This window comes from Myxocyprinus asiaticus, chromosome 25 (assembly GCF_019703515.2).
Source record: "Myxocyprinus asiaticus isolate MX2 ecotype Aquarium Trade chromosome 25, UBuf_Myxa_2, whole genome shotgun sequence".
Classification (NCBI taxonomy): Eukaryota; Metazoa; Chordata; class Actinopteri; order Cypriniformes; family Catostomidae; genus Myxocyprinus; species Myxocyprinus asiaticus.
Genome location: NC_059368.1, coordinates 6995786 through 7008815, shown reverse-complemented (window position 1 = coordinate 7008815; position 13030 = coordinate 6995786). Strand labels below are relative to the sequence as shown.

Genomic DNA, 13030 nt, shown 5'->3' with positions numbered 1-13030 from the left:
CCAGCTACCAAGATACCATGAAATGTTCTGCCATATGATTTCATATTTTATGTCTGAACTGAGCTTTTTAAAATCTCTAAAAAGGTTATCAGTCCAACAAATGCCACTCTGCAAATCATTGATTTTCAGTCGTTTTAATGGAGACATTGATTAACCTTTTTCTGTGATGAGTTACATTAATTTCCATAGTTTCCGACTCACAGCCAGACTTAGAGAGAAAAAAAAAAAAAAAAAAAAAAAAAGTATATCAATATGCCGCAGCTGCAAAACTAAGGTACATTATTTACATTCCAAAAAACAAACAGAAAAATCAAAACTAAATAATAACAGTGCCAATGGTTCTTGGGGATGGGAGTGAATACTTAAGCCTATAAATGGCAAGTTAAAGTTCTGAACCATTTCCCCAGAATGACTCAGCATGTAACGTTAGGGGCCGGAGCCAAAGCAAAGACATTTCAAGAACATCTTCTAAGATGTTTAAAAAAAAGCTTTGAAAGGAAATAAATGAAATACTTAAACGAACAAGAAAGGAAAAGATTCCTGGTCTCACTAAGTGTCTTTTTTTGTCTTTATATCATGTATATCGTTCCATTGCAGTTGCCCGTCTGAAGCCAAGAGGTCTCCTGAAGTGCTTGGCTTTTACAATCGCTCCAGAGCTGAAGCTCCATGGCACCAGTGGTTAAATTTATGGGATCCTGTCCATCTTTAGTTATGCATTGCACTAAAAAACACCCAGTTACAATTTCTTGAAAAGAGGGGGGGAGGGGGGGGGGTTTGGGGGGTGGAGAAGTTGAAAAAGTGGAGGAATGGATGGATAGGAGATCTGCAAAAAGCACATTCACCAAAAAAAAAAAAAAAAAGTGTGCTTTAAGGGGAAAATGTGTGCAAATAAATTTCCTAACTAATTCGAAACATTGTGGCCATTTTATTTTGGCATTCAAGAAGCACTGCGAGAAGGGCAGTATAGTAAAGAAAAATACTGGAGTAATTAACCATCCCTCTTCTGTCCATTATAATACAAGTTTTCAGTCACTGGTGTTAATTTTTGGCCCCATAGGGCACCAACTGCAGTAGTGCATCGACAAAACAAAACAAAAGTGAAATGAAACTGTCATTTTGTTTTCCTACAGTTCAAAACCATCTGACAATAATAGTAACAACAATAACGACAATAATAATATTAATAATGCTTCAAAGATGCAGGAAATTACTGCCTAAGGCATGATTTTATACAATATGTTCAGGACATACTTTGTAAGTGTTGAGAAAAACAATCCTTGTATCTGCTACTTGTTGAAAAATAATGTACAACTTGATTACTCTAGGTCTTGTGTGCCATAGTCCTTTAAGCCGTTTTTTTCTTCACATTTTCGGCCAATAGATTTTGTCTTTAGTTTTTGATTTTTATTTTACAGCTTTAGCTCATTGGCAATTTTAGAGGCGATGTTCTTGAAAGCAATGGATGTTCCTGATATCCGCTTGAAGCGTACGCCATTTAGCGAGAGACGGGGCAGCTTGCACACTTCCATCTCCCATTGGACCAAGCTCTCGGCGTGCCCATCACCATGGACGCATAGAAGCAGGAAGCGCTCACGCTGCTCGTAATCGCAGTTGTTGGCATCCAGGACTTTGCGGATCTCGCGCATCATTTCTGTGGGCTCCATGGAGGAGGTGGTCTTCATGCTCCATGTGAAACGTAACGAGCGGGGTTTGGCGTCTTTATGTTCCTCTTTCTGATCCCCAGATACATTACGACTGCGAAGAGAAAAAAAAGGAAACTGTGAGAGTACTATGCATCTATGTGTGTTTGTGTATGTTTAGACATGCTAGTGTAAACATGACAACCAAGTACGAGAACGCAGATGTTTCTAGCTCGATTTTGTGCATTGTTGCATTCCAAAATGTGTCAAGAGTGCAATTCATAACCCAACGCAAGTATGGGTTGCATTCTTAACGTTGCCACAAGGGGCGCTATATGGGATATTAGTGTGAACTGCGTGCTTCTATGGTGGGTTTTCTCTTTCAAGTCAACTACTGTCATGGTGGAGTAATAGTTTGAAGAGAATATTGTTAAGTCAATATAATGCATTTATAGCAACATACCAGAAGAATAACACATCCAGTTTAATGGCGCAGAATTTAGACTGTAACTCTATCGCCCCCTTGAGTTCTGAGGTTTGAAACGTAATATCTGTGTGCACATACGTAAAGTACGTTTTTGGCCTTAGGGCATAAAATCACTCTACAGAATTATGTAAAAGCAGACGAGAATGCCTGGCCATCGCATTGCAAGCACACTGTTCTGTAGTACATAATGCAATTTCTTGAGTTACTGCGTTAACAAACCTCAGTACTCAAGGAGGTGATGGAGTTAACTTGATACCTTCACACGCCTAAGGGCTCAGTCACAATTACTCTTGCATGGTGAAATTTTGCAGGCGAAATATTCATCTCAATGGGAAATCATGCGGTCAGGATTCACCTAGCATAAATTTTGCACGGGGTTCAATTTTGGTGAACTTTAACACAAATTTGTATCACTGACCAACAGCAATTTGCTTGGTTTGGCACCTCTGTGTGGGGTGGTCCTTCCTAAATAACTAAATCATATATTAAAAATGAACGAGGCACCTATTTAAGCAGACGAGTCATTACACAGGTAGCTAGCTATAAACATGTTGACCGTTTAACTTTAACTACCTTGTTCAACAAGATTGTCTTCAAACTGATGCTTGGCCATGAGAACTGAGAAAACTGACTGTAGAAGAAGACAGTTTATGCTAACACCCACGTTGAGAATGCAGTGCATACTTGCATCATGTTATTATGGTTGCATTTTGATCAGATACCTTTAGAGTCTGCGTAGCTAGAAGATTTGCGTTCACATACTTGCATAGAATGTTTCTGCTTTTTAAACTCATGACATGACGAAAACAAGGTCCTCTACGATTTCTCATTGTTTTGAGTTGCAGCACATCATGCATGGAACAACTTGAGTGCATTTGACATGCAATGAACAGAAATAACCAAGCAGAGATACAAAAACAGTGTACCAAGCAACTCAAGAATGCAAGCATAAACATTTTAAAATATCAAGAGAAAGAATCCCCATTAGATTTTAAAAAACTCAAATAAACCATGATTCAATACAGAATGAAATAATAAATCATGTTGCACTTTCTTGTTGTTGCCACAAGAAGCCAGAGCTAACTGCTAATGTAACCAAAAGATTACTGATTTTGAGACGGATCACAGTACATTAGAGGCAAGGATTCTCAAGATCATTGGTCCATTTCAGACTCTCCTAAGCCTCAATGGTTAAAACAAATTAAATCATGTATTCAGCCTTTGGGTAATTATGGAAGATGCCCATGTACATGTTTGTAGAGCATCAATGTGCTTAAGTCTGTGCATTTGTGTTGGATCTAAACTGAACTAAAGACTTAGTTAAACTTATTTGATCCAGCTCTGATGAAACCACAAGTGGGTGATAGATGAACAGCAATGCAGGTGTGTAAAAAAAAAATCTGTAAAACCAGATCTCCTGTCTCACCTCGAGTCCTCATACCTCCCATTTCTATCACATTCTGCTGGCACTCTTTAAAAACCAGGATAAGAAAAAGACAGTTTAGAAGCAAGAAATTCTGAGACTCTTGTAATAAAAGAAGGAGCAATAAGACAAAATAAGCATTTCAGACATCATAAAACAAAAGAAAGAGAGAGAGACAATATCAAAGACAATGTTGGACCAGATGCCACCAGGAAAATATCTCCATATACAATTTCCTGCATAAACAGAGAAGGATATTGGACAAGCACTTAAAGTAGACGTGTGAAATTATAAAATCATACAAAAGGAGAAAGAGGGCAAAATTCACTAAACAGTTGCACCACTGCATCTTGGGTATTTAAATTAAGTCACTGTCATTCCATTCCATGCAAACAGGCCTCCTTTCTATGTAAATTAGCCATACTATAGATTGCGCTTCAATTCCAAACAATTGCTGGCTATTACCACCAGATGAAAGCAGGCGGTTAAATGCATTTTATTAAAAGAGATGCTTTTCTACATTTTCTATCAATCATATTAGCAATAATTCATCAAATGATGGAGAAGCACGTTATAACCTGGCATATATCCAGCATGAGATGATTCAGGCGTCTGGATCACAGTAGTGATTAATGCTGTTCAGTCCCGCCAAAGAATCCTACATCCTCAGCTATAAAGCGCTCAGCAATGGCCCGCAAGATCAGATTTGGGCGTACAAATTGCGTTCAGGAAAGGTTTTGTGGGTGCATTTGCGCCATTGCCTGATCTGCATAATTTCTTTAGACCCCGTTTACACCTAGTATTAAGATGCGTTTTTGGGAGGCCTGGGTAGCACAGCAAGTAAAGACGCTTACTTCCACCCCTGGAGTCGCGAGTTCAAATCCAGGGTGTGCTGAGTGACTCCAGCCAGGTCTACTAAGCAACCAAATTGGCCTGGTTGCTTGGGAGGGTAGAGTCACATGGGGTAACCTCCTCGTGGTCGCAATGAGTGGTTCTCGCTCTCAATGGGGCACATGGTAAGTTGTGTGTGGAACACGGAGAGTAGCATGAGCCTCCAGTGCTGTGAGTCTCCGCGGTGTCATGCACAACGAGCCACGTGATAAGATGTACGGATTGACGGTCTCAGAAGCGGAGGCAACCGGATTGAGGCGAATAACCGCGCCACCACAAGGACCTACTAAGTAGTGGGAATTGGGCATTCCAAATTGGGAGAAAAAATAAATAAATATAAATTTAAAAAAAGATGCATTTTTGGTGATCTGATCATATGTGGTCAGTGCTAAATGGGGTCTAAAAGACTTTGTGATCAGATTACAAAAACCACATACCAATGTGACCACATCGCATTTGAGGTGTAAACGCTAATCCGTCCTGTTTGCATCCCGGCAGCAGTGAAAACAACACCCTTCACCTGTCAGTCAACCTCTGCGCTAAACAGCGGACATAGACAAGCATGAGAACTTCACGGATCTTCTTCAGTGTGTCCGATATCAACATGCAGGGACACTTATGAGAAGCACAGACATCTAAAGCTCAGGTTAATACAGGTAATCCACTAAAATGATGGACAATTCTGCTCAAAATGTTGCTTTTTCGCTTGGATTAAATTTTAGCTGCATCTGGAAGAAATGGTGTACAGTTTTTTTTTTTTCGTGCTTTCCTTGACTTTTCTGATTTTGTTGTGCTTTAATGTCATGCAGTAAAACACTGATGTAGTGACTGATGTATGTCGCCATGAAACAGAGTCCCTCCCTCCAAATCCGAACACAAGTGGTCACAAGAGATGCATTTAAGCGACCAGGTGTTAACAGTGATGTGTCTCACCTGACCACATGTGATCGGCTCACCCAAGACACATCTTAATACCAGGTGTAAACGGGGTCTTAGGGAATCGGGTGCTAAACCAGTACAGACAGCGCATGCAAATAACCGGCTCTTTTACTGGCCGCAATTCATTCTTATTGAATTGACCCCAGAGTGTTACACAGATATCCTGCCTGTATGATTCAACTTGCTGTTTAATATAGATTCTATGCATTTGACAACTGGTTTCGTTTCGCTCCCTCAAGACAGGATTAAAAAGCAAAAAAGGACATACATTTGTTAAAGAAAAAATAATGTATTTTATGACAATAATGGTTGATAATATAAAACAAATATTAATTATGGCCACAAGTGGCACTTGTCAGGGTCCAAGCACATGCATGGAGAAAATGACCAAAACAGCCAAATTTGAAAGCTGTTGATACAGTTGTTTTAGCAGCAATTTTCAACTTCTTTGATCAGAGCACAGTTTTGAGGAATTTCCTACATTATACTGCCTCCTAGCATCAGAAATGGATTTAATTTCACATGTATCCTCACATTGTCCTGGCATCAATGTGTACCAATTTTTGAGCACTTTGGATATTGTGATTACAAGATACGGACCAATTAGTAATTTTAGGCTATGCAAATGAATAAATAATCTTAATGAATAAAGTTTTTGAGTAAATAAACAGTAACCTTTTGGGAAATTGCAACAGAATACAATTGCAATGCAAGAATGATAGTCTGACCCTTTTGTCCCCCTCATTTAAGCAATATTGCATGAGGTGATATTTCACAGATTGCCTTTTAACCGCAAATATACACAAGAAAATGTCATGGCTGCATACTAAGCACATGAATTCTCTTGTTATTTGAGCTGTAAAAGTTATCTAAATGTCCTTTTGATTTGGGACTACTTTTCCAGGTGGCTGAACAATGATTGTGCAGTGCAAGTGTAATTCATATGAATGACGATACCAAGTGAAAGTAAGGTTTATCTTTTTAGCTGGTCATGACATGAGTTGAAAGACTGCATGTAACTTTGCCCAGACTGAATCTGTTGACATTATATTAGCACTGGCAAGAATTAAAGCGCTGGGATTGCGAGGCCACCTGAAGGAATAATATGCCTGGGGAGGTCTAGGAGCAGTGATCAGAAAATCTAGCTCTAGAGGAGAATTCTGGAACAGGAGGTCTAAAACGGGGAGGAGGGGTTGTCGCAACAGTCAATCTTGGTACCTTAACTCCAGAAATGTTGTAAAGAACCCCTCTCAATCACCACATCTGTCAGCAGCTAAATTAAGAGCCCAGTAGGGTGGCCTGAATTACACAACCAAAAGCAAGTCTGTTAACTTATCGCAGGAGACGCACTAATACATTTATTTCCGTATCGTCAGAACAGATTAACAGTTAAAGATGAATTTCATAGTGATATAATGGAGTATACGTTACTGATTATGGAAACTGTCAAGAACATATCCAGGTCATACATCAAAATCCAAATAATGAAATAAGAAATTATATTTTGTATAAAGAAAGTTGAGCTATTTTATTTAGTTTTTCAGTGTGACAATATTTTCATGACAATTAAACATTTTTCCCCAATTCTAATTATCATAACTTAAGTCTCATTGCTCTAAAGGAAAACATAATTATTGTTTGTACATTACTATAGTATTTGTCGTACTGCCTTTATGCTGATTAAATTAATACAAAATAAACAAGGAAATGCTTTCACATAAAAGGTTTGAATGAAAAATGAAGCTCTAATGTTTAAAAATGTTTAAAAATGTAAGGAAATGTATTAATCTACTATTGTGCTCAGTTGTAACCTGTGAACAGGCATGCATGGATGATTAGTAATGTCTGTCTGATTCTGTTCATCAGAAAACAACAGAAGTCTCAGGCATGCTCAGTCACACTCCGAATAAGAGACCATGTCAAAGGTGAGTGACAAGCAATTAATTGAAAACATCTTCACACTAGGGTTAAGAGTTACATTTAATTTTTCAGGTCACGTTCAAACTGCACACAGAGCCAATTGTGAGTCCTACCTTTTGGTAAACCTGAATGACATGTTTCTACAAAAGAAACAGAAAACAGAGACATCAGTCAACATCTAGAGTAGATGTATCGTCTCTTGAAGGCATATGGGAGAATTCTGACGCCACTGATGATGTCCAAGTATCACAGGAATCTGACGTTATCGTGGTGGAATGTCACAAAACTTGTCAAAAACATGTCATGTGCTGTTTTTACATTGTGTCGGAATTACTTGAATTACTAGATGGTAACTTGGAGATTCTATTTAGAGCTGTTCACCATGGAAGTTAGTCATTTTTTTGGAAACACTCATAATGTGAACACACCAATATTTCATAATATATATATAATTTTTTTTCTTTTCTTTTGTGTCTAAGTCCATTTGAAGTCTATATTTCAGGACCATTAAGACTTTGCATTCTGACATTGTCATAACAGTTACTGTACATATAGTTGTGTAATATAATATATAATAGCTAACACTTTACAAAACAGTTCCATTTGTTAACATCAGTTAACTACATTAGTTAACATGAACTAACCATGAATACTTTTATGGTATTTATTAACCTTTGTTAATGCAAATTTCAACATATACTAAAACAGTTAAAATTGTTTGTTAACATAAGTTAATGCACTATAAACTACCATGAATTAACAATGAAATATCAATTTATTTATATAGCACAGTTAAAACAATGACAGTTGACCAAAGTGCTGAACAATCATTGCAATATAAAAGTTAATTGAAATATAAAAACATTTGTAATTCATCAGTACACACAGAGGTACACAATGTGTGTGTGTATATATATATATATATATAAAAACATGTTCAGAAATAAAGTACATTACACATCAAAATACATATAAGATGGATTAAAAGCTAGTGAAAATAAATGAGTTTTTAACTTTGATTTAAATTCATGTACTGTTGAGGCAGTTCTATTGAAAACAGGTAGGCAGTTCCAAAGCTTAGCAGCTACTACCGCAAAGACATGGTCACCTCTCAATTTAAATTTAGACCTGGGGGCACTCAAAACCCTCTGATCGGAGGACCTGAGTGATATCCCAGGCTGGTGAGCAGACAATAGATCAGAGAGATAGGATGGCGCTAATTCATTTAAGGACTTAAAAACAAATATTAATAATTTGAATTCAATTCTGTAACGAATCGGCATCCCGTGCAGGGAGACTAAACAGGAGTTATATGTTCGTGTTTGTGTACACCTGTCAAAAGACTGGCAGCAGCATTTTGAACCATTTGCAATCATGCAAGAGATGATTGGCTTATTCCTATATATAAATAATTACAATAGTCGAGTCTAGATGAAATTAAAGTGTAAAATCACCCTTTCAAAGTCCTTGAAGGATAGAAAAGACTTGACTTTAGCCAAAACTCGTAAATGGAAGAAGCTAGATTTGACTACAGAATGTATTTGTTTATCAAGCTTAAGGGCACTATCGAATAAAACACCCAAGTTTTTCACCAACGGTTTAACATAAGGAGACCAAAATGATGATTACGAATACCAGAGGCCTCAGAAGGGCCAAACACAATAATCTCAGTCTTTGTCTCATTCAGGTTTTAGAAATGTAAGAAATTTAAAGACATCCAAGATTATAGATCAGATAAACAGGCCAGTAAGGGTTCCAAGCCACATTTATCTTTTTTCAAGGGCAAGTAGATTTGGGTGTTGTCCACATAACAATGAAAGGATATACTATGTTTCTTAAAAATAGAACCTAAAGGAAGCATATACATGGACAACAAAATAGGAGCTAGAATGGATCCTTGAGGAACCCCACAAGTAAGATGAGCTTTAGAAGATGAAAATTTACCAATATTAATTGAAAAAGTATATTTTTCAGTAAGATTTGAATCTGAGGGCATTACCTTGGATGCCCACGCATTGCTCAAGACGAGAAATGAGAACACCATGATCTACTGTCAAATGCAGCACTAAAATCTAAAAGCACATGGATTGCATAATCCCCTGAATCAACAGTTAATAAAATATCTAAATCCCGACTGAAAACTTCAGACATATTATTTTCATAAAAAAAAAAAAAAACTCTGTAGTTGATGAAGGACTACCATCTCTAAAATGTTTGAGATAAAAGGGAGATTAGAAATACAAAAGTATTGGGACACCTACACATTACACCTACAGGAGCTTTTATGACATCCCATTCTAAATCCATAGGCATTAATATCGAGTTGTTTCCCCCTTTGCAGCTATAACAGCTTCCACTCTTCTGGGAAGGCTTTCTACAAGATTTTGGAGTGTGTCTTTGGAATTTTTGCCCATTCTTCCAGAAGAGCATTTGTGAGGTCAGACACTGATGTTGGACGAGAGGGCCTGGCTCGCAATCTCCATTCTAGTTCATCCCAAAGGTGTTTGATATGGTGGAGGTCAGGGCTCTGTGCGGGCCAGTCAAGTTTTTCCACACCAAACTCATCCAACCATGCCTTTATGGATCTTGCTTTGTGCACTGGGGCACAGTCATGCTGGAACAGAAAAGGGCCTTCCCCAAATTGTTTCCACAAAGTTGGAAGCATAGAATTTTCCAAAATGTCTTGGTAAGCTTAGGCATTAACATTTTGGATTTAGAATGGGATGTCATAAAAGCTCCTGTAGGTATAATGTGTAGGTGTCCCAATACTTTTGTCCATATAGTATAGGTCTAAAATGAGACATAATTGTAGAGTCTAGATTAGGCCTTTTGAGAAGATGTTGTATAGTTGCATGTTTAAGGTAATCTGGTACATTTCCTGTTGTAATGCACTTGTTGATAAGTGACGAGATACTGGGCCCAACAATGTTAAAAACATTTCTAAGAAGACATGTGGGAATAACATCAAGGGGAGAAACGGTAAGCTTTAACTGACCAATGATTTCTTGTAAGGAAGAAAGTGAAATGGGGTCAAACTGGCTAAACACACAAGTGCACATAGAAGGGACAGACGGACCATGAGCAGAAAATATGACATGTGATCTAATATCTGCTATTTTGTCAGCAAAGAATCTAAGAAAACTTTCACAGAGAGATGTAGACACAACAGGAAAAACACCATCAGGGGGATTTATAACAGATTTTAAAGTATTGAAAAGAGTTTTAGGTCTATAACAATTATTTTCAATGATAGCAGAGAGGTATTTAGACTTGGCTGCTCTGACAGCTCTCTGAAATTGAGACAATTTCAGACAGCTATATATTACGCCATCCCATAATAATTCATATGACACCTGAAGCTTATCTTTTTTCCATTTTCTTTCAGTTCTTCTGCAAACCTGTCTAAGTGCATGAGTGGTATAATTTAGCCAGGGCTCAGATTTGGTTTTAGGATGTTTAGCCTTCAGAGGCGCAACCGAATCTAAAATGTCAGTGCAAAAAGAATTAAACATGGTAAGGTGCTCCTCTGCACTCAGATCATGATAAGAGTATTCAAGAGACTGAAAAACCTCTTCAAGCGCTGCTGAAAAATCACCACTAGTAGGTGATCTTATCCAACAATCCTTATCCTTAGTCCAACAAACAGGTGTGTGAGTATTGGCAATCTGATGTGAAAGTGAAACAGTAACCATTATTGGCATATGAGCAGAGAAAGTAATCTCACAGATTTCAAAATCACAGACAGACAAGCCATGCGACAAAACAAGATAAAGTGTGTGTCTCTGTATATCAGTGGGGTCTTTCACTCGTTGAACAAGGTCAAATGAATCAATAAGGCTTATAAATTCTTTAGCCAGTGAATTTGATGTACAGCAGACATGTATATTAAAATCCCCAAGAATTAAAAATCTATCAAACTTAGGTATAATATCCCCTAAAAAAGTCAGAAAACTCATTAATAAAGGATTTTAGTTTTGGTGGTCGATACACCACTGCGATCACCATTGGGTTTTTCAGTTCCAGTTGAAACAGCTGAAGTTCAAAACTTGAACAGGCATCCATCATTAAAATCTGGCAGCAGAAACTACTTTTAAAATTGAATACCAGTCCTCCCCCTCGACCTGAGGTTTGTGGCGAGTTTAAAAAAAACTTGCATCCAGAGGGTACAAGTGCAGAAAAAGGGCTTAAATCCCTAGAGGTTAAACAAGCTTCCGTTACAAACAAAAAAATCTAATCCGTGAGAGGTGAGATCCACTGGTATGGTACTTCTAAGGAACGCCATGAGAAGAAGTGATTGCAGTTTGAGACGTGAAGCGAGAATTTAGCGTGAAGGCTATGCCACTTCGCTTTCCTCATCTTCTGTGACGCTTCCTCCCAGGTAGAGAACACGGCAACTGGAGCAAACAAGCAGGTATATTCGCCAAAAAGGGAGGGGGGGTTGTCAAACTATGGTTCTCTCTGATCTTGTCTGAAGAGCTCATCAGTAGTAAATTGAATATTGAGAAGGGTTTGACGATCGTACACCAGTATCATTGATACATTCAGAATTAAAAGATATATTAAGCACATAAAAACAAACAAACTGGGTAACAACTGATGGCAAGCCACACACACCGGCGCCATCTTGTTTATCACGTCTTTTCACACACACACACACACACACACACACACACACACATATATATATATATATAATGTATATGTGTATATATATATACACACACACACACACACAGTGAAAAGATGTGTATATTATATATATACATACACACACACACACACACACACCGATCAGCCACAACATTAAAACCACATGTCTAATATTGTGTAGGTCCCCTTCGTGCCACCAAAACAGAGCCAACCCACAATTGTACAGAGCAGTTATCTGAATTACTGTAGACTTTGTCAGTTCGAACCAGTCTGGCCATTCTCTGTTGACCTCTCACATCAACAAGGCGTTTCCATCTGCAGAACTGCCCCTCACTGGATGTTTTTTTGTTTTTGGCACCATTTGGAGTAAATTCTAGAAACTGTTGTGTGTGAAAATCCCAGGAGATCAGCAGTTACAGAGATACTCAAACCAGCCTGTCTGGCACCAACAATCATCTATGCGATTATCTAATCAACCAATTGTGTGGCAGCAGTGCAGTGCATAAAATCATTCAGATACGGGTCAGGAGCTTCAGTTAATGTTCACATCAACCATCAGAATGGGGAAAAAATGTGATCTCAGTGATTTGGACTGTGGCATGATTGTTGGTGCCAGATGGGCTGGTTTGAGTATTTCTGTAACTGCTGATCTCCTGGGATTTTTACGCACAACAGTCTCTAGAATTTACTCCGAATGGTGCCAAAAATAATAAACATCCAGTGAGCGGTCGTTCTGTGGATGGAAATGCCTTGTTGATGAGAGAGGTCAACAAAGAATGGTCAGACTGGTTCGAACTGAAAAAGCCTACGGTAACTCAGATAACCGCTCTGTACAATTGTGGTGAGAAGAATAGCATCACAGAACATACACAATATTAAGCTGGTAGTTTTAATGTTGTGGCTGATCAGTGTATATATATATATATATATATATATATATATATATTCACTGGCAGCCAAAAGTTTGGAATAATGTACAGATTTTGCCCTTATGGAAAGAAATTGGTACTTTTATTCACCAAAGTGGCATTCAACTGATCACAATGTATAGTCAGGACATAAATGATGTGAAAAATTACT

The 13030-nt window shown here is 38.0% G+C and overlaps 1 protein-coding gene and 1 long non-coding RNA gene across 16 annotated transcripts in view; one reads left to right on the top strand and one right to left on the bottom strand.

The window, feature by feature from the left end:
* Window positions 1–118: 118 nt before the first annotated feature.
* The window catches only part of LOC127415646 (MAP/microtubule affinity-regulating kinase 3-like), a 102243-nt gene continuing 89331 nt past the window's right edge, over window positions 119–13030 (bottom strand). For 6 of the 15 annotated variants that reach the window (XM_051654430.1, XM_051654443.1, XM_051654431.1 and 3 more), the window contains 3 exons: window positions 7414–7440; window positions 3554–3598; window positions 119–1755 (listed from right to left, as the gene is read on the bottom strand). In XM_051654430.1, coding sequence (XP_051510390.1) covers window positions 1410–1755; window positions 3554–3598; window positions 7414–7440 — 418 coding nt within the window. In that variant the 3' untranslated portion in view covers window positions 119–1409. Of the gene's footprint in view, window positions 1756–3553; window positions 3599–5088; window positions 6680–7413; window positions 7441–13030 lie in introns of those variants that run through there. The other 9 variants (XM_051654433.1, XM_051654444.1, XM_051654435.1 and 6 more) reach the window with 7 other exon arrangements.
* The window catches only part of LOC127415704 (uncharacterized), a 32307-nt gene continuing 24225 nt past the window's right edge, over window positions 4949–13030 (top strand). The window contains exons 1-2 of the long non-coding RNA XR_007892977.1: window positions 4949–5097; window positions 7247–7305. This is a non-coding gene — a long non-coding RNA (uncharacterized LOC127415704). The remainder of the gene's footprint in view (window positions 5098–7246; window positions 7306–13030) is intronic.